General features: G+C 47.7%; 2 protein-coding genes across 2 annotated transcripts in view; one reads left to right on the plus strand and one right to left on the minus strand.

Annotated features, from left to right (window-relative positions):
* LOC119159775 (pyroglutamyl-peptidase 1) overlaps positions 1-24732 on the plus strand; it is a 106184-nt gene that overhangs the window by 18077 nt on the left and 63375 nt on the right. The gene's annotated exons all lie outside the window — the stretch shown is intronic.
* On the minus strand, positions 3409-5815 carry LOC142804176 (uncharacterized). The gene has a single exon (XM_075890832.1). The coding sequence runs from the start codon at positions 5693-5695 to the stop codon at positions 3500-3502; it is 2196 nt and encodes a 731-aa protein (XP_075746947.1). The 5' UTR covers positions 5696-5815; the 3' UTR covers positions 3409-3499.

Here is a 24732-nt window from a genome sequence, read left to right on the forward strand (position 1 = left end):
CGTAAAAAGGTGAAAATTGATAGAAGACACAACACACGACTCACGCACTGTTAAGGAAATGTAAACAAAAGAAGGCTGTATTTAAAAAAACTGGGTTACAATATTACTCGCGCAACCGTTCAATTCCGCACATCGCACAACGCACAACCGCTCTAGTCGCTCGCAATTCGCAGACCCTTGTTCGCTCGCCGTTCTCGCTGCGTCTCTGGCTCTTCCCGCGCTTTCTCGCTTTTCTCTCTCGACCACAGATCTGAGTACACATACGCGCACGCTGACACAAACGCGCACGCACCACACACATACACACACACACACGCACGTGCACAAATTGTTCCATGAAGTCAGTGGAAGAAGTCCGTCGCTAAGCCATTCGGGGAAACAGAGTCAAACGTCCCACAGGCCACGGATGCACAAAGCGGAATGTTTTCCTCTTCTTGCACCCGAACTGGCAAGGTGCATTAAAGCGGGCCGCCGCCTTTGTGCTGACCCGGCGCCCGCAGGTGTGGGAGGCTCGCCGATCGCTGCTGCCCGTAAACAAGGAAGACGGCCCCCTCGAGTGACCAACGGACACTCGCACGGCACAACACACGCAAAAAGAAAGAAATAAAACAAAACTTAGAAGAGTTGAAGGCAGTCGCGTACACTCGGTCGTCCTGACAGTCATTAACGTCCTCGTTAATGGAAAAAAAAATCATAAACAAACCCACACGCCAATACACAAACAGAATTGTTTCCTTCGTCGAAGAAAAAAAGAAAAAAAAAGCAACTGTTTAATTACGCACAGTGCACTCGGTAAATCCCGGCACGCACTGTAGTTCTCAACAGACGCCAACGCAACTATGGCGCACTCGCATAGGGATGGGTCTTGGCGCAGCTACGGGCTGAACGTCTCAGTCGCTGCACCTCACATTCGGGAGTGTCTGACTCCTCCGCAGACTCTCCGTCGTCATCAAGGTGTGAATGTGGATTGGTCGTTGTCCAGCACTTCAACTGCGACACGTGCGCAGTGGTCGCGAAGCGGCTCGCCCTTGTTTCGTCAAGGTCGGCAACTCGATACGTGTCAGCTGGCAACACTGCCGTGATTACAAGGGGGCCCCTATATTTTGGCTGGGCTTTGGCAGGCTTTCCCGTCTGTTCTGGAGCCCTCGTCATGAAGACCACGTCACCGACACCGTACATTTTAGCCGGGAAGTGGCGCTTGTCGTAAGCGACCTTCATCTTCTTCTGCTCGCTCATGAGGCGCTGCCGTACACGTTCGCGCAGCCCGCCGGGCTCCTCCCACTCTGACGCTTTAGATTCAACCAAGCGCTTCAGTGCCACACTGTGAAATTCCGGTCGATAACCGTGTAACATCTCGAAGGGAGTCTTCCCGGTCGTCTTGTTTACAGCGTTGTTCAAGCTGCACTCTGCCTCACTGAGCTTTTCGTCCCAATCTCGCTGCTCTGTATCGACCATCGATGTAGTAATGACTGGTAGAAGTGTACGGTTCACTCGCTCGACCAGGCCGTTAGCTTGAGGATGTCGAGTGGAGTTGAGCACATGGTTTATCCCTCTGACACTGCAAAAATCTTCAAACGCTCGTGATGTGAAGCAGCTGCCCCTGTCAGTAATGATCCGCTCAGGTAAGCCTCTCTCTATTATGAATTCGCGTAGCGCTGCGAGCACCAGCTTCGTCGACGTGTCGCGCCTCGGGAACACCCTCACGAACTTCGTCAGGTTGTCCACAATCACCAAAAGGTACTGGTTGCGTCGCTTGCTTGGCACAAAGGGTCCTAGATGGTCCATGTGAACCACTTCAAATGGCCTCTTCCCAGGGGGGATAGGGTTCAAAAGTCCTTCTCGCTTCCCGGAAGGAAGCTTGTTGCTTATACACTGGAAGCACTGCGATATATGCTTACGAACATAGTTACGCATGCGTGGAAACCAAAAGTTCTCTTGTATCTTTGCTACTGTGCGGTCTAGTGCAAAATGCCCCATCAAGTCGTGTGACTGCACAACTAATGCCTTCCGCATGCTCTTTGGCAGTACGAAATTGTGCCTCGCTTGCTCACCTTGCCCTATCTTCCGCACAAGCCGTCCGTCCATAATCGAGTAACCTTCAGTTTTTCGTCTTTCATCCTTGGTGCGGCATTCTTGTGGCTTTTCCAGCATCGTTAAGATTTCTCTTAGCTCCTCGTCTCCCCTCTGCAGTACCAAGACCTGATCGGCAACAGTGAAAGTGACACACACTTCGAAACGGTCCGCAAGGAGTGTACTCAACGTGTCAGTTGGGTCCTCGACGGCCCCTCGGCTCAGCGAGTCCACATGAAGCATTCGTGCTCCTGGGCGATGCTTGATTGTAAATGTGAACTCCTGAATTAAGTCGTACCAACGTGCGATTTGCGGTTTAAGCGTTCGCTGTGCGTTGAGGTACACAAGCGCCTGGCAGTCGGTCACGATGGTAAATGATATTCCAAGTAACAACGGCCTAAGTCGGTCCACAGCCCACACTACTGCCATTAGTTCCAATTTGGATGAGTGGTATTTTGCTTTCAGCGTCGGTCGTCTTTTTACTCACGCAGTAAACGAGATGCCACTCGCCGCCTTTTCTCTGCAGGAGCATGGCTGCCAAACCTTTTGTGCTGGCGTCAGTATGCAGCTCCGTTTCCGCATTTGGATCGTACAACTGTAGCACCGGTTCGCACGTTAGCTTGGCCTTCAAAGCCGCAAAACTCTCATTTTGCTCAGCACTCCACTGAAAAGCCGTGTCCTTCCTGGTCAGTCTAGAAAGGGGCTCGGCAACCAAGGCGTACCGCGGTATGAAGCGTCGAAAAAAACTGGTTAAGCCCAAGAATCTCCTTATGTCGTGAACACTTTTTGGCATTGGAAATTCGGCTATTGCTCGCACCTTTATGTCGCCCGGCTGCACGGTTCCACTTTTCAGTCGGAAACCGAGGAAGTCTACGGAGTCCATCGCGAAAGCACACTTGCTGAGCCGGAGTGTCAGATTAGCTCTTCGGAATGCCTCAAGTACCAGGCGCAGACGCGTTATGAGCTCATCCCAGTCTTTGGCTGGTATTAACACGTCGTCAAGGTAGCACATAGCAACCTTACCTCTCAGTGGTCCCAACACACGATTCATGAGACGCTGGAACACGGACGGGGCATTTGTAAGTCCGAACATCATGCGCTCGAATTGCCCTGTCTCATCAGGAGTTATAAACGCAGTTTTTCTTTTGGCCTCTTCGGTCAAAGGGACTTGGAGGTATCCATGTGCCAGGTCAAGGACGACGTATAGTTTGGCCCCGGCAAGACCCTCGAGCTAGGGCACTGATGAGGCAAGTGTGCTAGTGCCAAATATTTTACATGTTTTTATTATCAAAACCTTTGTCACCCCCTTTTAATATGCATATCACGCCACTGTCATCTCTTTAATACTTATGTTTTTACCCGCATTATCGCGAGGAATTTTAAGGCCCCTATACAGCCACGCTACCTATCATTGTCCACATCTCTATACTCATTGAAATGGCGCTCTTTGGCCATCAATTGGCCCTTGCGCCATAAAACGCCACACATCATCAAGACCCTCGAGCTGGTCATCGATAGCTGGCAAGGGATACTTCTCCTTTATCGTCTGAGCGTTCAGCCGACGATAGTCAACAACCACGCGCTGCTCTCCATTTTTCTTTTCGACGAGAATTACTGGGCTCGCATACTCGGAATGTGTCTCAGTTACGATTCCCTCTCTTTTCCACTCTCCGACGATGTCACGTATAGCCTCTCGCTTTGCTGCATTCGTGCGGTAGGGCCGAACAGCCACGGGTGCGCTACCAGGTATCTCCTGTATGTCCATCGAAAGGGCAGGTGTGCAGCCAAGTTCGCTGAGATTGGCGGCGAAACAATCCCGGTACTCATTTAGGAGGCACGCGAGCTCACGACGCTGCTCCTCTGTTACGGAGGGGCCCATTTTAATTTCCTCGCACCCAATCGGCCGTCGCACCTCCGTAACCAGAATTTGTTCTCGCTTCACCGCGCTGCACTTCTCTCTGCACTCATTTATTTCCTTCATCTCGCAACACGGGATGTCCACCTCTGTCGCGTGGCCAAGTCTTTGTCCTTTACGTAGAACCACGTCGTCATTTCCGCTCGTAAACACCGGCACAGTAACCTCTCCGTCCTCCATGTCAACAAGAATTTCGCTCCCACAGTTGTTGAATAGTACTGCACCAGTGACGTTAGACTGCGATGACAGTCTCACCCAATTTATAACATTGGCCTGCAGTGGGGTCTCTTCAGCAGTTTTCAAACGTAATTTCGGACATGAAACGAAGGGTTCGAGATGCGTGAAGGGGCACTCGTCTCTATGCCAGAATTGCAAGCTGCCGCCCAGCCTAGCGTAGGTCACATATGGCAGCTCGGTAAACGTGCGACCGACAAGCAAATCGACCGACTGGGCCTCGTCGGGTACAACAAGTATCTGTATGTTCTTGCCAACGACGCCATCTATCAGCAAGTCGGCCCGGCACCTGCCAATCGCACGAGCAGCTGGAACACCCTGGCTGCCGAAACCATACAGAGCTGTCGCATCTTCCAGCACTTCCGCTCCGCACCGCACCGCCGCTGATTCGCGCAGTAAGCAACCGGAACTGCCTGTGTCTATCATGCCAATCAAAGTCTCATTGCCATTCCATTTAACGTGCTTCAAAAGCACGCCAGGGTCAATTTTCTCTCCAGAGACAGCGTTGGTCTCATTTCTGGGGCCTTTTGCTTGGCAGTGTTTTTGGGTATGCCCAGTCTTCCCACATTTTAGACATTTTTCAATTCGTCTTTCCTCTGGGCAATCCCGCGAAATGTGTCCGAATTTAAGACAATTATAACATTTTCGCTCACCGTTCTGATTTGTGATAGGTGGTCGCTGGTCCCGCCTGTCGTACCCGGACGCACCCTGCAGTGGTGCCTTGGGTGCATGTTGCATACGAGGTGCATCGCTCGTCGTTCTTCGCTCAGCCGCTGTGCCGAAGCGTTCTCGTCGCTCGCGGTCGATCCTCTCAAATTCCTGTATGTCGTGCAACAGGTCATCCGCGTCTTCGTGCGACCTTCCAAGAAGCATTGTGCATAACTCCCGTGATCGCAGACCGGTCAGCACCTGCTCCCTCGTATCGCAGAAATCTAAGTGCGCCTCTCTGCAAAGGCGCACCTTCTCGTGGAAGTACGCAGCCGTGTTCTCATTTCGCTGCTGCATTCGCTCTTGCATACGCCTCCATCGCTCCGCCGCCCGAGTCTGGCTGTAGAAAGTCCGCCCGAACATCCGCTCGAAATCGTCCCACGATGAAATTTCGGCAGCTCTCGAATGGTACCAATCTTTTGCGGCGCCGACCAGGTGACACTTGGCAGTTTCGAGCAGGAATGGCGTCGGCCACCGGTGGAGCGTAGCCGTCTGGCGCAAACCTTCCATCCATTCCCGGGCTGCTGACGCGCAACCATCACCGGAAAAGTCTGGAATATTCCTGCTCAAATCGGGCATCACCTGAAACGTGTTGATGGCCGCCTGGCGTGGAGCCCCCGACGACTCCGGCTGAGGCAGCCGCCGCAGCAGGTCCGCCAACAAGCGGTCTTTCTCGCGCAAAGCGTCAAAAAGTTCCCGCTTGGTGAGCCCAGCACAGTCGTCGTCATCACGGTGGCCACTCTCCCCCGGCGATGATCCGTCCAGCATGGCTGATGTTAGCTCTCTGGAAGTGCACGCTCACTGGAAGTCCACCATTGCTTTGTTCTCGCACTGACGCAATCGCTCTCCTCGCTAAGATTTTTCAAACTCGTTCCGAACGTTTTTTTTTTTTTAAATCGGTCAAATCCCACTTCTGATGAATGTTAGCGTCCTCTATTCCGCTTTTGGTAAAATTTAGGGTGTCGCCGGTATGGCCGTAAAAAGGGGTGAAAATTGATAGAAGACACAACACACGACTCACGCACTGTTAAGGAAATGTAAACAAAAGAAGGCTGTATTTAAAAAAACTGGGTTACAATATTACTCGCGCAACCGTTCAATTCCGCACATCGCACAACGCACAACCGCTCTAGTCGCTCGCAATTCGCAGACCCTTGTTCGCTCGCCGTTCTCGCTGCGTCTCTGGCTCTTCCCGCGCTTTCTCGCTTTTCTCTCTCGACCACAGATCTGAGTACACATACGCGCACGCTGACACAAACGCGCACGCACCACACACATACACACACACACACGCACGTGCACAAATTGTTCCACGAAGTCAGTGGAAGAAGTCCGTCGCTAAGCCATTCGGGGAAACAGAGTCAAACGTCCCACAGGCCACGGATGCACAAAGCGGAATGTTTTCCTCTTCTTGCACCCGAACTGGCAAGGTGCATTAAAGCGGGCCGCCGCCTTTGTGCTGACCCGGCGCCCGCAGGTCTGGGAGGCTCGCCGATCGCTGCTGCCCGTAAACAAGGAAGACGGCCCCCTCGAGTGACCAACGGACACTCGCACGGCACAACACACGCAAAAAGAAAGAAATAAAACAAAACTTAGAAGAGTTGAAGGCAGTCGCGTACACATGAACTGTACCTTTTGAACCAAATGATCAAAAAAGCAGGCATCCTGACTACCGTTCGGCATCTCGATACATGCACTCTCAAACATACACCTTCAAGTCACGCATACAAATATATAATTAAACATCCTGCGAGTTGTGGCTGAAAACTTTGAACACGAAAGTGTTTTATGCCGGGGTCCACCATGTTCCACTGACGTATTTCTGTCATGGACATGACATTAGAAAAATATTTTAGCTTTTCGTAAAGAAAAAAAAACGGAAATAAAAGGGTCTGGCGCACGACGTCAAATCAGTAGCCTCTTTATTGACAGCGCGCGGCGCTAACCACTACACCACGGAGTGTACGTTGTCAAAAATGATAACAGCAAACCGTTTGGTGGTCCTCAGACTTTTGCGACTTCAGCGTGTTTTTGTAATCAGTAGCCAGGTGACGCGCGCGAAGGCTTCGCGTTGAGCGCGCTCTCAAGGCTGTCACCTGTAGCGTTTCGATCGGTGCCGCCTCCACAGAGTGTGGCGTTTTTTGAGCGTGCTTATCAGACTCGTGATTCGGGAGAGCATCGCTCGCAGCCGTGGCAGGGTCTGCGAAAGGAGCACGCTGTTCACATACGACAAAATAAGAATTGTGACAGTTGCTAGTGCCTGTCCATACTTGGACGTTCGTTTCGTGTGCCTTTCTTTATGTTTATATAGTGCGCTTCAAGCGTCGAGCTGTGACAGTTAGTCCATGCTCGTCCTGTATGCTCATTTCGTGCATGCTTCCTGCTTGAGGTACACGCTGCAAGTTTCGAGCTGCTTTTACTTGGCGTTCTTCACGTGACTTTGCAATTCGTTGCTGTAGCGTTCATCCCATCGGCCTTGTGGCGACACCATGCACAATAAATGCTCAGCTATATACCTCTTTGAAGAGACGTTTCACTTTCGCGTTATACGGATTCCTAAAGGGAGGATCAACCACTTTTTTTTTACCATCCCTGCAACTGTGTTAATCAAGCATGCCCTCCTCTTTGGCGCCTCGTTTTCCAGTTTGTGCATGCTGACCGCGTGCGGCTCGAGCGCCGGGAACATGGCCACCGCGTGGTTTCGCCACCAGGTTTTTTGTCTGGTGCGAGCTGTGCATCGGTTTTCTCTGCACGGAGACACGTGTCCGAACATGCCCGGACAACGCCTCCTCCTCGCATCACGCTAGCATACGTCACGGTGCTTCGCTTATCCTCATTGGCCGCCCGTGACTATCCCTGGAGCCAGAGTCTCGTAAGCATCTATCCCAGCGTCATTTTCGAAAACCAGTTTATGTCTTGCCTATTGAATATACATGTCCAACATAGGAATGGTGGATTCCTCCATCCACCATTCTTGTGGATTATGGTGCTGGAACTGGATTATGGTGGCATATGGTGTATGGTGGCATACGGTGGATGCTAAAGTTCCGGTGAGGCTGGAGCGCCAAACGGCTCTGTAGCGTCGGACCTACTGTGACGAGCTCTCAGACGAAAAAGAATACTTGTTTTGAAAGCTATACGAAAAGCATTCGTAAAAAAAAAGAGGAAAAGAAAAAACACGCAATCGCGAGGATTTAAACCTACTACCATCGCCAACCAAGCGCTCTAACCGGTGCGCCATGCCGGCGTGGTCTTTCTTCACTGCATACTGAGTAGTCAGGTTACCAAGTGACCGTTCAACTTCAGTTTTGTATGTAATAGCAACAGCGCTATGTTTTTGTTCGAATTACCCTCTGAAAAAAAAAAAAAGCATGTTACTGTCAAGTTTAGTAGCAGTTTCTCGCTCGTTCTAAAGGGCGACATCTGCGCAGGCTTTATGACGCCTCTAGGCTCATTCAATAAATATGTGCACACAGTTGATTGAGTATTGTGGTGTTTTTCGTTTTTACTAGCAGACGCTGCCTGCGTCGGCCTTGCGAGGCGAGAGAGGGGGGGAGCGACAGTTTTTTCGGGTGTCTTCCTGAGCCTGCACGATATGCGAGCATGCGCATCTTAGCACGATTGAGGCGCGAGCATGCGCAGTGGCGGTGTGGATTGCGCCACCGCCGACGCGTGACATCGTGCGACTAAGAAATGCTCCAGCTTTAAAGGGGCCCTACAACACTTTTTGAGCATGGTCAGAAAACGCTGCTGATCAAAGGCTCCCAACAAAACGTGAGTCAAATATCATAGCGCAGCACCCGACCTGGAATTCACAATAAATTATCAGTCAGCTTAACTTGCAACTGATCAAAACACATAGTAAAAGTCATAGTTTAATTACAAGGCAGATAATTTACACAAGTCATCTCAACTTATCTATACAATACACACTTATGTTCGTGCGTGATGTTCGTGCGTGATTCCGTTTGTGTGCTGGTTTTATACACATGCAAAACTGCAATGTTTCGGGTGTGAGTGGTAAGGGGGAATTGAACATCCGTCAGCCGCGTGTACGGGCTGTGGTTTAGCTTACCATACAGTTACCGCCAAAGTTACGAGAGAGACCACGCCACTGCCACACAATAATTTGCGGCGCTCCGCCGTTTGTCTTATTTTTACCCGAGCGGGAAATCTAAGCATAAAATACATCACTTCACCTTCTTTTCTGCAGCTTTAAAAATTCTGAAAGTGGCAATTTCGGTGTCTTGACTGCTCTCTAGTTTCCGTGTAAGCATGACCTGTCTATATAAGGGCCCTAAGACAGCTTGTGAAAATACACAGTCGAGTTTGCTGTTCTCTGTTGGCGTTTGTCTGTCTTTGGCGTCATTCGGGACGCCCGAACAGTGATTCACGTGGCATGACTATGGCACATAGTCTGAAATGATTCATATACGAGAAATATCGGTTGTAAATTTTTATATCCTACTTTGCGATCGATTGACCACCCACCAACGTCGTTCTTCCTCGCGTCTAGCAGGATTATCATGCGCAATGAACCTATGATTTTGCTGCATTTTGGGTTTTCGATTGCACAAGTGGGAATAAGAAGAGTGTAGCCGAGAAGTTTGAAATCGTGATAGGCTGAACGCTTATCGCTCACACTGCACACATGCTTTATGAAGACATAAATGTCGAATAACCTGTAATAATTGTAGTAACAGAGTGTTGTGCAGTGTAATTGAGAACGAAACCAAAGCAAAAGGCTCTGAATCATTCGTTTTTCCAACGGACGAGTTCTTCACAATGAAGAGAACGCAGCTCTCCATAACAAAGGCCAGCCTGCTTCGACGGTTCTTGTATATTCTATTTCATTGCGAGAAGAATTGTATGGACACTTTCTACGGACTTTCATCATCCCTGTCATGTTGCGTATATCAAATCCAAACAACTTACTTTTGTACGCACACTGTATGCTGTTCCCGCGGATACAATTTCGCGAGTGCTATACCGAGGAACGCTGCTGAAACATGGACGAAACAAGTTGCCCATCTTCATCGCACAGAGGGTGCACGCGATAATGTCACTGCGCGTGCAATGCCTAGCGTCCAATGCTCCTCAACCGAAAAGGAAACGCTGTCTGTGTCTTGCTGGACAAAGGAGTACGAAGGGATACTGAGGTAGGAGGCTGCGTGGCTCGATTCGCAACTGTGAACTTTCAAAATAAGGGCGTGGTCCCGAGTGTTAGCACGTGCTAGCGTGTTCGCTATTTCAGGAGGCATCAACAAACGGCTCGTTTATCCTTTTACACGCTACCATATCACTGCACGAATGCTGCTAATTTCTTCGGAACCAGCCGTATTCCCATACACTATAGCGTAGTACAGTTTCGCTATATCCTTTGAAAAAGAGTTAACTGCAGCCTAACTTCGTTATGGCGCTGTGAGCTCCTATAGCAAAGTGCAAAATGTTAAGTCGTCAAAGGCTTCTCTAACCATAATAGTGTTGCATTCGCCTCAAATTAGCATGTTCTCCACAAAGATCTTTTATCAAAACTTCTTTGAACTTTCTTAAGGTGGATGACACTTTCGTGGTGTACACTTTAACCTCATATTTTGAGGAATTTAAATGTTGTAGCAAGTTTTGCAATTCAGATACGCTCCTTTGTGGTATATATTACATGGAACCCAATACACCCATGCTACCATAAAGATGTAATTCATCACACTTGTCGCATAAAGCACTTACGTAAAAATCGTCATTCGAAGTGTAAATATAATGATTTTTGGATTGATTCAATGAGAAGTAAATAAAAGCTAAAACAAAGAGGCTAAGAACCAGAGTTGCCACTGGCTTTTCAGCGGAATTCGCCAAATGAGGAACAAAAGGTCACTAAAAGTCGCCACTTTTTCCCTCTTCAAATTTCGCCAAAAAAGTCGTCAATCAACATGTGTTGCGGGCATACAGTAATATTTATTGCTAAGTACAACCCTAGTAGTACAGTAACATCCATAACCCCTAAGTTATACAGACGTTTTTCAATCCAAGTCGCATCGCCCAATTTATCATGGGAGGGCTCACTGGGCTTGGATTTAGCCTTAGAGTCTCATCACCCTCTTCACCGTGGGATCGCTGAGATAGGGAATTAGAGTTTCCTAAAACTAAATACAGTGGACTCTGGTGCTGCGATCGTTCAGCGACCATGGGAATTGTGGGTGTGGCATGGATTTGCCCATACTTCGTGCTTCTTGGCGGCGAATCGCACTTGTGGCTTCGTTTATTGCTGTGTTTTGGTTTTGTTTCTAAAAAAAAAAACAGAACAAACCGTCTTTCACTTCGTGACCCGATTCGAAGTGGTAAGCCTAAAGGATTGAGGTGGTGAAGCGTAACTGCCGAACATTTGTGGATTGTTGTTTCGTGACAAAGCAGCTTCAAGCCACGCGAAGCGAGAAGGAATGTGAAGTACGAAGATTAGACAAATCCGTGTACTATCCATTCCCGTGCTCGCTGAAGTGCCTTGCGTTGCATCTCCCATAGACGGTAGTGCCATAGTTCACTCTACTGTATATTTAGAAAAGTCTATGGTATGGTTGCACCAGCAGCTTCCCTAATGGTTGGCTCCTAACAAAAGTTTGTGATGGTTTCAGTCGTATCGAATACAGGGCGAAACAGTCGCTATATACACCAAGAGAGAGACCACGTGCATAGCCTTCCTGCAGTTTTAGACAATCTCACTGCAGTGGAATGATTTGACCGATAATAGAACAACTTAATTACAAAGCAACATAAATAGATTCGAAATGACTGCGTAACCGCAGCAATTCCCACATCCCGCTTTCTGTGCAGTCATGCTTACGCTACACAGTCGCCTGAATGCAGCTTCTGAAGGCTGCCCAAGGAAATCGACTTCTTGGCTGGCCCGAAACGCGTGTTAAGAAATATACACTCTACATACCAAATCAGGGAGTACTACCTTCGTGAAGAAGTCGACAAGCTATTGAGCACAGTTGGAGCTGTGGTTGGAACACGTGGTCTAACCGTGAACAGCCACTTGAGAAGAGAAACCTTGAGGACCAAATCAGGGAGTACTACCTTAGTGAAGAAGTCGACAAGCTATTGAGCACAGTTGGAGCTGTGGTTGGAACACGTGGTCTAACCGTGAACAGCCACTTGAGAAGAGAAACCTTGAGGAAGCTTAAAACTGTGGAAGCACCTAAAAAAACTTGTACGACTGCTTCGCAGCACGTGACGCACTCCGTTGATGTAAATTTTGCTGGGAGGTTGCTGGCGTCTGTGTAAAACATTGCTGGCGGCCTCACCACGTCAGTTCATAAAGAATATAGGTTAATGGACAAACGGGACACACGTACTAAACCGCGCGTAAAGTGCGCCTTCTACTGGAGGGTCTAAAACAATGAAAATATCGAAAAGGTGTTGTTGCACATTTATTTTGAAGACAGTATAGAATGCATAACTCTGTTGAGACCTAAGCCGAGAATCGCCAAAAATTCGCCATGTTGCCATTAATCTTTTAGGTCGCCACAAGCAACTAGAATTTGCCGATTTAGCGAAAAGTAGCCACTAGTGGCAACCATACTAAGAAATACTTTAGCAATGCCTTCGCTACACTTAATAAAAAAAAATCCAGCCATGTTCTAGAGGTCGATTAGTCTGGATCGTCTATGCCGTCATCGTTTATTCTTGATGGCCAATCCTCCTCAAATCCGGAAGCTATAGCAAATGTCTTTAATAATTACTTCAAATATTATTTTCCTATTGATAAAAGCATCACTCCTTCATTTTACACGAGCAGCAAACTACCATCTCTTCGTATTCTTTAATTAAGCTCCTCTGAAGTGCATAAATTATTAGTTGATTGATTGATATGTGGGGCTTAACGTCCCAAAATCACCATATGATTATGAGAAACGCCGTATAGTGGAGGGCGTTTGACCATAACCTAATAGTATTTTGGAAGTTACGAAACACTTTGGCCCAGACGGCATGCCAAATATATTTCTAAGGTAGTATTCTGGTGTGCAAATTTTCTTACCGTAACATTTTGAAAATAAATTTTTGCAACAGTTCCCCAACTGTGGCCAATATTATAGACCAATATCTACGCTTTATATACGAGCTGCACACTTTTAAAGCATACAATCAACAAATACTATTTGGAATACCTAAACCCACACAACATACTTTTCCGATCACAGCTTGGCTTTTGTGCTGGCTACAGAGCTGCTTTCCTTTACGCACGTCACTGTTGCTTTCCTTTACGACCGAAGACAGATTTATGCCATATTTATTGACTATTCTAAAGATAATGACATGGTTTGCCATGTCAAACATTTAGCTTCTTCACAAATTTTTCGTGACAAAAAGCTGGTTGATTGGATAGCTGATTACTTGCGATCACGCTCAAAATTTTGTACGTTTAACCATGCGAAGTCATCTGACTTACCGATCACATCAGGGGTGCTTCGAGGCTCAGTGCTTAGGCCGCTTTTGTTTATTATTTCTATAAATGACGTGGCTGAGATTATCAGTCTCATCCAAATTAAACTCAAAATGTATGCAAATGACTGCGTTATCTGTAAAATGATCTACTCAGGATCAAGATGCGCTGATTACTGTTTTTTTTTCCTTCATTTTGTAATAGGAGTGAAACATCGTGATTGTCTAGTAACTTACAAAATAATGTAGTCACGATTTCTTCAATCGAGAAATGGCCTCTTCGTTTTAAATATACCAATGACGGTGCTGAAAATTCGTATTTACACCTGCTTTGTCTCGAAAACTGAAACAGCAGTATACTTGTAAATAAATAACATTAACACATGCTTCTGGCACTTCAACTGCTGCGCCCATTCGGGGAAACATGTTTTTTTTTTTTTTAATTCAAGGAACAAGTTGCTATTCCCACCAACTTTTAAATTGTGATCCTACCTTCCCCCCCCCCCCTCCCAGCGCCGCCACCGATCGGATGGACCCCGCGCCGTTGGCACGCCGCCGCCGCCGGCAATTTTGCTACCGGTGCACAGGTCTAGTTACAGCATAAGCGACGTACAAGGTATTCCGAAGGAACACCAATGCATCGAGTCATAAGGATAATTTTATGGCACTGACGTTTTCATCACGGTCGTGCGTGGAAGGAATTAATCTCGCCGCATGGCTAGGGTTGCCGTTGGTGGCCACCTTTCGCCAAATCGTCTACTTTTCGATCCCCTCTGGCGTAAAAAGTTTTGCGGTGGCGCCCTGGCTACACTCTACCTCTGTTTCGGCACAAGGAGTATAGCCTTTTTTATTATTATTTGCAGATAAAATACACGGTTCTTAAGGTGCTCTGTCGTGGCAGCCGATGTGCACTTTCGTCCTGCCCCACCAGGAGTGCACATCGGAAACACTGCAATGCAACACACGGCGCTCCTGCATATGGAGTGGCGGGGTTACGAGCATGTTTGGGGGAGGGGGGGGGAGGCATAGTCAACTTGGAGATGGAGGGCCCGAAGCATGCGTAATACACTTAATAGGTTAATTCCAGTAACGTTACCTAATAAGGGGGGGGGATAAACAACCTTTGCTCTCCCCCCACTCCCTTAAGGCAAACCCTGCGCTTGCTTATAGCTTTAATAAGACTATTCGTGCTGTCAGTCATCTATGCTGATGGTCTACGCGCAAGTTGCTCATTCGGACGCGCAGCGCGTGTTCTCGCGTGAACCTAACAAAAGCTGAGATTCGCAACAAAATTGAGCTGCACTGCTGATCTTGCCAGTTGTGACTATCTCAAGCTGGACTTGTATTTTATATCAGCTGTACTAACTAAATTCGATCTGCGGCTTTAAGGTGGAAAAAACTGCTTCAGCGTCTAATGTTCGTACTGACTTGGCTGGAGGGTTCCAACTTTACAGTGCATATGGCACGAGCTCTATTCTACATAAACTATATACACTGTGCACAGAACGTACAGGTTTATTATTTTATTTGCAACTTCTTCGTGCCTGAACGGTGTTGTTATTTCTATCATCTCCTTATGCAAAACGGTATTATGTGTTCAATAATGAAAACTCTTATCGTGATACCGCTTCTGTTTGATTTGGCTACAAATGTGGCGATAAAATTAAATGGCATAGCATTCGCTGGATTTGGCGACATTAGAGTTACCGTACATACTCTCTAGGGAGCACACGAATAGCGTATACTGCAAGTCTAATGTTTTTTTTTTTTTTTTCACGTTACTCTTTATACGCCACCTTTAGGTAGCAGAGTTAGCGCATATTTCCTAAACGCCGCTAGCAACCGTGCACTGCTGAGAAGCTGACGCGCAGGCCAATTATTGACCTTCCCGCCTGAGCTGCAGCGAACCGCATTAACTACAGTAAATCTTGTAGGACTAATTGGTGCATGCTACAATAAATTCAGACGACGCAAACCACCGGAGAAGAATAGGAGAAAGGGAAGAGTGACATTTGAGTTTACTTTTGAAAGACTTGGGTGTAGCTGTTACGGTGCTCGTCTTCTGACCCGAACGACGGTCACGATCCCGGCCGCTGTGGTCGCATTTCGGTGCAGGTGCAATGAATGAGGCCCGTGTACTTTGCAATGTCAACGCACGTTAAAGGACACCAGATGGTCGAAATTTCCGGAGCCCTCCGCTATACGGCGTCTCTCACAATCATATCGTGGGTTCGAGACGTGAAACGCCAGATGTTATCGATGTGGGCTCCAAATAGCTTACTCAGAATAAAAGTTTCTGTAGCCAGGGTCCGCGTGGAGGAGGGGCACAAAGGAAAGAAATGCCTGACGTAACCAAAGTATTTAGTAGTATCGGCAGCTAATTTCTCTAATGTCATCGTTTGCTGTTTGTTATGATTGCTAGATGACGATGACATTCAAGACCTATTATTGCTGCTGTTCTTTCTGGCCCTTCGCCGCGTCACGTTTCAACGAATCGCGATGGTATGTGGTGTATTTGTGTGTATAGCGGCATGTATGTGTGTGTTACGCAATGTACGAATGTCATGCTTGATAAAAGCCTGTCCGCAGCCGAAAAGTCAGAGTAGATGTTATGTTTTTCACTCTGACTGTTTCATATAATCGAATGAATGGCCTGGAATATTGTTTTTGTAACTTATAACAATGGCATAGGCGTGAGCACGAGGGATCGTTTCCCCCCCCCCCCCCCCCGCAGTCATCCAAGAGAGGGGGATGCAAAACAGTCTGGCAAAGGGAGTGGGCTGCTGCGACTCGAGGAGAGGGAAGGGGGGGGCGCAAAATCTGTCTCATACAATGACAGAATAGGGGCGCTGCGAGAAACCCTCGCCCCCCCCCCCCCCCTTTCCTGAAGGGGGAGCCTTGCGGCAGCGTCGGACATGGGTTTTAAATTCCCGAAGTATCAAACAACATCGATCGTCAACGATTCTCAGTGTAGCTATGTTCACAGCTACTTTGGACCAGAACGAAAAGGAACGCCAGCTTGCATGTGATAATCTAGTGCAAGAATTCAAGACTCACACTCTCTGCTAGTCTTTGTGCACCTCCATTGTTCGGCATGTTGGCACCGACTAAGTGTCGCATACCTTTTCCGTAGAAACCTTAACCTCCCCATACCTCTTCCATAGAAAACGTCCTCCTCACAAGACCCTGGGGGGGGGGGAGGAAGTGCCGGGACAGACGTACGGATGATGATAGGTTGATGAGTTACGTGAGACTCTGGGACAAAGCGCTTTCGCGCCACGTCTCCTTCCTATCTGACAACGGCACCTCTTCCGTAGAAACCTGTAAGCAGTACCGGACTATTTTTGGCGACCGTCGCCCCGTGACAGCCCCAACACCGAGACCATATACGCCGCATTCGTTCTGCCTAAACCGCCGCATGGTTGGAAGGAACCGCCGATTCGTCGCGGGGTGAAGCAGAAACCTGGCAGTTCGACAACCTTCTTCGTCGGCATTGCCGGGAGACCAGTGGCAGTTCCTTAATCGATCGTGGCCAGACGCTGCGGTGGGTTTGATGGAAGCCATCTCCACCAGACGCTGTGTTGGGAGTATGTCCAAACAGACACGACGTGGCACGACCATTTCTCGGCACCTGTTTCGGATGCGCCTGCACGACAATCACCACCACCAACGCCGGCCACCTCGAAAAGGCAAAGAAAGGTTCCAATGATGGTGCCAGTATCAATGCCGAAGGAGCACCTTAGGAGTACTTTTCGCATTGGCTGTGCAGACCACTCCCAGGAACTGACTAAAAAAAGAACAAACAGGTGACCTTTATGGTTATAACGCGTCTCGCAAGGTTTCTTTGTGGGCCAGACAAATAGTTGGAAAGCTAATTAGATACAGGTGTCATGTCAACACGCACGTTACTGCTGATATATGTCGTCAGATCTCAAAGCTATAGGTGAGCAGAATACCTTCACGGAGCATCTTGGCAGCCTTTAGACGTATTTATTGAGCATGGTAACAAAAATCTACTAAGCAAGCATGCCTGATGAATCGGTCTTTTAGAAAAGTTCGCAAAAGACAGAGAGAACGAACGATAACAAAGGGGGAAATAGCTATTTCGGGATGGAGTTGCCCTGCCAGCTGAAAATGAATGCTGTGTGTGTGTGTGTGTGTGTGTGTGTGTGTGTGTGTGTGTGTGTGTGTGTGTGTGTGTGTAAATGCGTGCCCATGCATATGACTACTGATTGCGTAACAACTTCATTAGCCGTTAAACATGCTCAGAATATAAGGCCACCACTTACTTGGCAACGCGTTTTGACTCGGCCAGTGGCGCTCATGCACCGTATAGAAGGTGAACACGACAAAGCTGTGTGCGCGCTGTTAGGTGTCAGTGACTGGAAATGTTCGTTATTCTAAAGCGTTAGTTCTCTCTCTCTCTCTCTTTCTCTCTCTCTCTCTTGCATTCGTTTCGCTTCCTGTGTAGTTCGATCCCTATGCTACTTGGCTGCACTATTGCTTGGTTTTCGAAGCCCAACCAAGTGCCTAGTCAAAATATGGTGGTGGCTCCTTCCACGGGCACATCGGTACTGCGAAAAAGAGGGCGTGGGTAATGGTTGGCATGTCGCGAACTGCAGTTCTTGAAAAAAATGCCAATTTAGAGGCTCCTAAGAAGACGGAAAAAAAAATTAATGACCACTTGAGATAAGGTGTCCGCGATAGATTGTACTGCAGGCGTGATTGAGTCGTGGCAATGGTAGCAACCGCGCGATTTCACAAACGCGCTGTTTCACAGATGCGTCATGTAACTGCGAATTCGGATAATAGCGATCATGTGACTGACAGACCTCACGCGTATTCAGCTCCTGCCCCCCCCCCCCCCCCCAACAAAAGAACGCTGGGCTCCGAATTCGGTGCTAGTGGTTTAAAGAGGAAGAAGGTGCCTACTTTTTGCAGCCCGGTAGGGAGCACAGTGCAGCGACTGGGCTGGTAGTAGTTAGAATATGAGAAAAGACACCTAATTTCTGCAACCCGGTCGGGAGCACGGCGCAGTGCCTAAGCGCCTGGGCTCACAATGCTTTGGTGACATGGTACGTTTCTCCTCGGTCGCCGCCCCCTCTCCTGGTCTTCGGAAGAGCGCCGCATTCCGGTGGAAGATCGCGTGGCTTGCTCTCGGCGCTCTGCCCAACACTCCTCAATGCACGACGCCCCTATACTCCTTTTCTCCCAGTGAAATGCACACAGCCAGACAGATCTCTGCCAAATATGTTTACCTTCAAATTTGCCATTGATGTCATTTACGCCGGAACGGGGATGCCGCTGGTGCTGCATTGATAATGTAAACCGGTTACCTTCGGTCAGAAGCTGCTTCGGGAAAAAAAGTCTCAAGCCACTTCCCACTTACCCTCCCCCTTTCTCTCGAAGTTTACACGCTGTATTTGCTATATACCCCGCACCACCAGCTCCATTAACGCGACCGAAAGCTCTTTTTGTCGTAGCTCTCTGCCTTCAGAGGAGCAGTCGCCCCTCTGTCTGCGGGAGGCATTGAAATGAAAGGAAGTGAAGAATTTTACGCTTGACTACTAGGGCCGTAAGCTGGCTTGCTATTTGTTGGCATATCTGTCAACCTCTGCTGTCACATTGCAAAAGGGTTGAAAGTTGGGTTGGAATCCATATCCGTTGGGCGAGCTGGGAGCGCTTCGTCTTCCTTCGTCTGTTGTCTGTCTGAACGAATAGGCTACTGTCACGCATCGCCGAAGATGCAATCTATACGACCAGTGCAGGTGTGTCTTTAACCACCAGTAATGGCTATAGGCACCCTAGTATGGCGCCAGAGCTAAATGACAGGGCCAATCGCCGTTTGCTACCTACCAACCACAGCATAAAAACTGCCTTCGCCATCAAGCATTGCCTTCCTTTTGTGAACTGCAGTTGTCCTGCATTCACTGTGAAGCGAAAGGGTATCTGCCGCAAAGAAACGTTTGTGGTATACGAACACAGCGGTGCCTGGCGGCAGGCGGCTTTGGAGCGAGGCACCAACAAAGCAGATTTGTGTGCATGGTTTTGCCGTGGTCGTGGCACGACGGACTTTCTTGTGAAACGGGGGGAAAGATAATGTGGCCGCAGACTTCAGCGACTTCTTCGGCTATGAACTCAGATACTGAGACAGCAGTGCATTCCACCTACCTGTTTTCCCAACGCCCGGTTGCCACGTTGTTCACTGCTAAACGTATTACCACTGACAAACTGCTCGCAGTCTTCGATGCACGGGCTAATCGTTAAACATCTTTCGCTAGAGCAGTCGTGTACTTAATGCATTTTTGTTACATATTTCCCGCTTCTACAGTAGCACATTTCGCGCCTCAACGCGATGCTCTGGTGCCTTGTGCGCCAGCGATGTGGGGGAGGCTACTGTGTGCAGATCTCGTCAAAGCAAGTTTGTGCTTGCGCCGGACTGGTAGTAAAGGGGACAAATAGCGCCCCCCCCCCCCTTTCCCAGCGATTTCCTACACACACGCACTGTCAAAAGCGGAGGTAAAAAATGGTATTTTTCCCTCCATACACGCAGTGAGTGTTGCTATACGCAAGCTCCGTCAAGAAGCGGAGGGGGAAAAAAAGGGTATTTGTCCCATCCGTATACCTTTCCACTGACTTTCAGTACTGACTTTCAGAAGGGCTTCTGAAAGTCAGTACTGAAACGGTATCAGTTTACCCTTGCAACGCGCTACGTTTACGACGACGATTTATCTCCTACTCTCCGATGTAAACATTTGCCACAGACCGTAGAAAATACTATGGTTGTAATCAGTTTAATTAGTGAACTTGATTTCTTGCGGGTGATTTATCTTCGGTGAAATAAATTATCTCGGTCACAGATCAAAATTTGTATAATAAATTTGAATACACGTTGAAGACAAAAGCGGGCTCAAACTAACTGTTTGGGACGGAGGCTATGTACATATGCACACATTCGACCAATGGGCGCCAACATCTTGGGTCTTTGCACGAGGGATTTGTCACTTTTGTATTTCGGGATCACTAGCGTAGGCAGAGAGCAGGGGGATAAGACTGGTTCAAAGCACTTCCTCTGAAATTTTTCACTTCAGCCCCCCCCCCCCTACTTGAAAAAGAAAAACACTCTGGCTACGCATATGGTCGTGGTACTGGTCCATCAACTGACTACAGATTCATGAGGTGGCCAATAAACGCGTACAACTATTTTTAAGCATGTAAATTTGCTACCGTCGATTCATTAGTCACTATAGACTATATTTTACTCATATTTTATCTCCGCCATCTATAGCTGTCAAGACGGTGTTTTCTTGTTTTCGCATATTGCTACACGAATGAATAAAGTCATGGATTTTGCGTACCGTAACACTGTTCAGCTAGTCATTAAACATGCAAAACGCAATGTTCAGCAGCCCAATTCGGTGGTACTGACACCCATTCGTAATATATATATATATATATATATATATATATATATATATATATATATATATATATATATGGCACAACGGGAGCGTTGTCAACAAGGATAAATATATTTATTTCCCAACAGTTTCGGGAGGGGACCTCCCTTCATCAGGGGATGAGTTATACTGACATGAGCTTCCACACTTCCTTGCTGCCGCGTCCCTCTCGCCTTGAAAGACGTTTGCGAGAGTGAGAGGGAACTGGAAAAAGGAAAAAAAACAAAAAAGGGAGAAAAAAGACGAAAAAAGAAAGAAAAGAAAGAAAGTAAAAAAGAGGAAGAACCACTACTGTCAACACTGAGAACGAAGCCAAAAACGTCTTTCAAGGCGAGAGGGACGCGGCAGCAAGGAAGTTTGGAAGCTCATGTCAGTATAACTCATCCCCTGATGAAGGGAGGTCCCCTCCCGAAACTGTTGGAAAATAAATATATTTATCCTTGTTGACAACGCTCCCGTTGTGCCATATCCCATACCTTCACGAACTGGCCCATTGAATTATTACTCCCACTATATATATATATATATATATATATATATATATATATATATATATATATATATATATATATATATATATATATGTGTGTGTGTGTGTGTGTGTGTGTGTGTGTGTGTGTGTGTGACGCTACAAAATGGAGACACGTCGTGGTCCAGATGCCATGCGTTTATCCTAATGCACGCGCACTTCCTCTTCGTCGGCTTCTCCTAGAATCACCTTGTGAATGCGTCATATATATATATATATATATATATATATATATATATATATATATATATATATATATAGGAAAGAAGTATATGCTTCAGGGCTCGTGTTTTTTCTTGTTTGACACAATATTAAGGAGATCTAATAGACAATGCCAAGGAATGTATAGGGGAAGTTATTAGACCCAATTGTAATGTAAATGTGAAAGAAAGGAAAGTGGGTGAAGAGATAACTTGCCGTGAGCAGGAACCGAACCTGCGACCCTCGAATAACGCGTTCGATGCTCTACCACTGAGCTACCACGGCGGCTATCCCCCCAGTCACTTTATGTTTTATATGTGAATTTAACCGTGGGAGGGTCAGTAAGTGCCACTTGTGGCCATGGCGGCCAGTGTGGCACACTATTTATGAGCCTGTTTAGCGTCACGTAGCACGTGAATATATATATATATATATATATATATATATATATATATATATATATATATATATATATATATATAGAGAGAGAGAGAGAGAGAGAGAGAGAGAGAGCCTGTTTAGCGTCACGTAGCACGTGAATATATATATATATATATATATATATATTGTCGCAACCTGCAAAGAACAGGACACAATGCTTCCTTTTGACATTAACAGCAAGGCTCTATTCGCACACGAAAACAAAGCGCAAGAGCAGACGCGCAACGTCGTCTTCCTCGAAAAACGCCAGAAACTGCCGCTCGTGATGCTGGCTTTTTCCTTTTGAGCTTACGGCTAATAACCGTGACATTAGCCTCCCTCCCAAGAAGGCATCGTCCCGATGCTTCATCGTCATGGCGGAAGGATTTGTAGTCACTGGCAGCCCACGGGCTCATTCGGACAAATAAGGTTTCGCCCGAACCACGTGCACAACTTCTGGTGCATGTATCTTGAACAATGTGGACTGTCGGGAAACACCTCATAGTTAACGTCACTGAGACGACGGAGAACTTTATACGGCCCAAAGTACCGTCTCAAGAGCTGCTCCGAGAGGCCACGACGGCGAACTGGAGTCCAGATCAAAATTTTCTGTCCTGGTTCATAGGAGACAGGTCGGTGACGAAGATTATAGCGCCTTGTGTCATACTCCTGGTGGCGACGAATACGTACGCGGGCAAGTTGGCGGGCTTCTTCAGCAAGCTGAGTTATGTAGTCTGCACTTGTGTCAACGCCATCACTTTCATGCGGCAACATAGCGTCTAGCATGGTTGTGACGTCATGGCCATAGAGAAGACGGAATGGTGTCATGCGTGTTGTCTCTTACTGTGCCGTATTATAAGCGAAAGTGACGTATTGTAAGCGAAAGTGACGAAGTGAGTATCTCGTCCCAGTTTTTATGTTCCACATCGACGTACATGCAAAGCATACCCGCAAGTGTTTTGTTAAGCCGTTCCGCCAGACCATTTGTTTGCGGATGGTATGCCGTTGTGCGCCGGTGAGATATTCCACATAGAATTAAAACTGTGCGTAATAGCTCGGCTGTTAACACTTTTCCTCTGTCAGTTATTACTATAGATGGAGCGCCATGCCTCAGGACTATATATTCTCAATGAAAAACCGGGCTGCTTCACTTGCTGTGCCCCGCTACAAAGCCTTTGTTTCGGTGTAGCGAGTAAGGTAGTCTGTGGCTACAATTATCTATTTGAGACCAGCAGCCGAAGTTGGAAATGGTCCTAGAAGATCCATTCCGACTTGAGCGAATGGAGTTTCCGGTACATCGATCGGATGGAGGAGCCCTGCTGGTTTGACGGCTGCCACTCAGTTCCTACGTTGACACTCGAGACAAGTCCGAACGTGCTGTTGAACGGTTGCCGTCAGTTTCGGCCAGTAATACTTCTGTCTCACTCGGCATAGCGTTCGTGTGTGGCCTAAATGACCGGATGTCGGTTCGTCATGGCACGCCTCTAGTACTTCTTTCCTGAGTGGCGTTGGGACGACAAGTAAGTAGGTGTTGCCGCTCGGAGAAAAAATCACCTTATAAAGGACCTCGTTATGGAAACAAAACGATGCTACCCCTCTTGCGAAGAGCTTTGGCATAGCAGATGTGCGTCCCTCTAAGAAATCAATAAGGGGTTGCAACTCGGGATCGTCGCGTTGCTGCTGTGCGATTGTAGACGTGTTGACTACACCGACAAACGCCGCATCGTCATCATCTTCAGCATTTACCTCTTCTAATGGGGCGCGAAAAAGGCAATCGACGTCTGTATATCGCTTTCCGGATTTATAAACTATAGCCATATCGATTTTTTGAAGCTTGAGGCTCCAGCGCACCAATCGTCCTGACGGGTCCTTTATGTTCGTCAGCCAGCAAAGCGAGTGGTGATCGCTGATGACTTTAAACGGGCGGCCGTACAAATATGGACGAAACTTCATGACCGCACACACCAACGCAAGACACTCTTTATTAGTTGTAGAGTAATTCTCCTCTGTACGGGAGAGAGTCCGACTTGCATAAGCAATTACGCGTTCGGCGCCATCTTGCCACTGAACGAGCACAGCTCCTAAGCCGACATTGCTGGCGTCGGTGTGAACCGCTGTCGGAGCGTCATCGCCGAAGTGTCCGAGAACTGGCGGGCTTTGAAGACGTTGTCGCAGCTCGTTGAACGCTTCCTGCTGCTCTTCATCCCACACAAACGTGACGTCTTCTCGGGTGAGTTGTGTTAAAGGTGATGCAATACGTGAAAAATTCTCAATGAAGCGTCGGTAATAGGCGCACAGGCCTAAAAATCGCCGCACTGCCTTCTTGTCTGATGGCGTAGGAAAACTTGCAACAGTGGCTATTTTGTCTGGATCAGGCCGTACACTTTCACTGTTGACAAGGTGTCCCAAGAAAAGAAGCTGTTCGAAGCCAAAGTGACATTTTTCTGGCTTGAGTGATAGTCCGGCTGATCGTATCGCTTGAAATACCGTGTGTATAGTCGCTTCAAGTGCTCGTCAAATGTCGCTGAAAATACAATTACATCGTCCAAATATACCAGGCGCGTTTTCCACATTAGGCATGACAGGACTGTGTCCATGAGCCGCTGAAACGTTGCTGGTGCTGAGCACAAGCCAAACGGGAGAACTTTAAACTCATAAAAACCATCGGGTGTCACGAATGCTGTTCTTTCTCGATCTCTTTCATCTACTTCTATTTGCCAATATCCGCTCCGTAAATCCATCGAAGAGAAATACCGGGC

The sequence above is a fragment of the Rhipicephalus microplus genome, chromosome 1 (assembly GCF_043290135.1).
Source record: "Rhipicephalus microplus isolate Deutch F79 chromosome 1, USDA_Rmic, whole genome shotgun sequence".
NCBI lineage: Eukaryota > Metazoa > Arthropoda > Arachnida > Ixodida > Ixodidae > Rhipicephalus > Rhipicephalus microplus.

Excerpts from the sequence above, each read along its gene's own strand:
- LOC142804176 (XM_075890832.1), bottom strand. The coding sequence starts at position 5,695 with ATGCTGGACGGATCATCGCCGGGGGAGAGTGGCCACCGTGATGACGAC.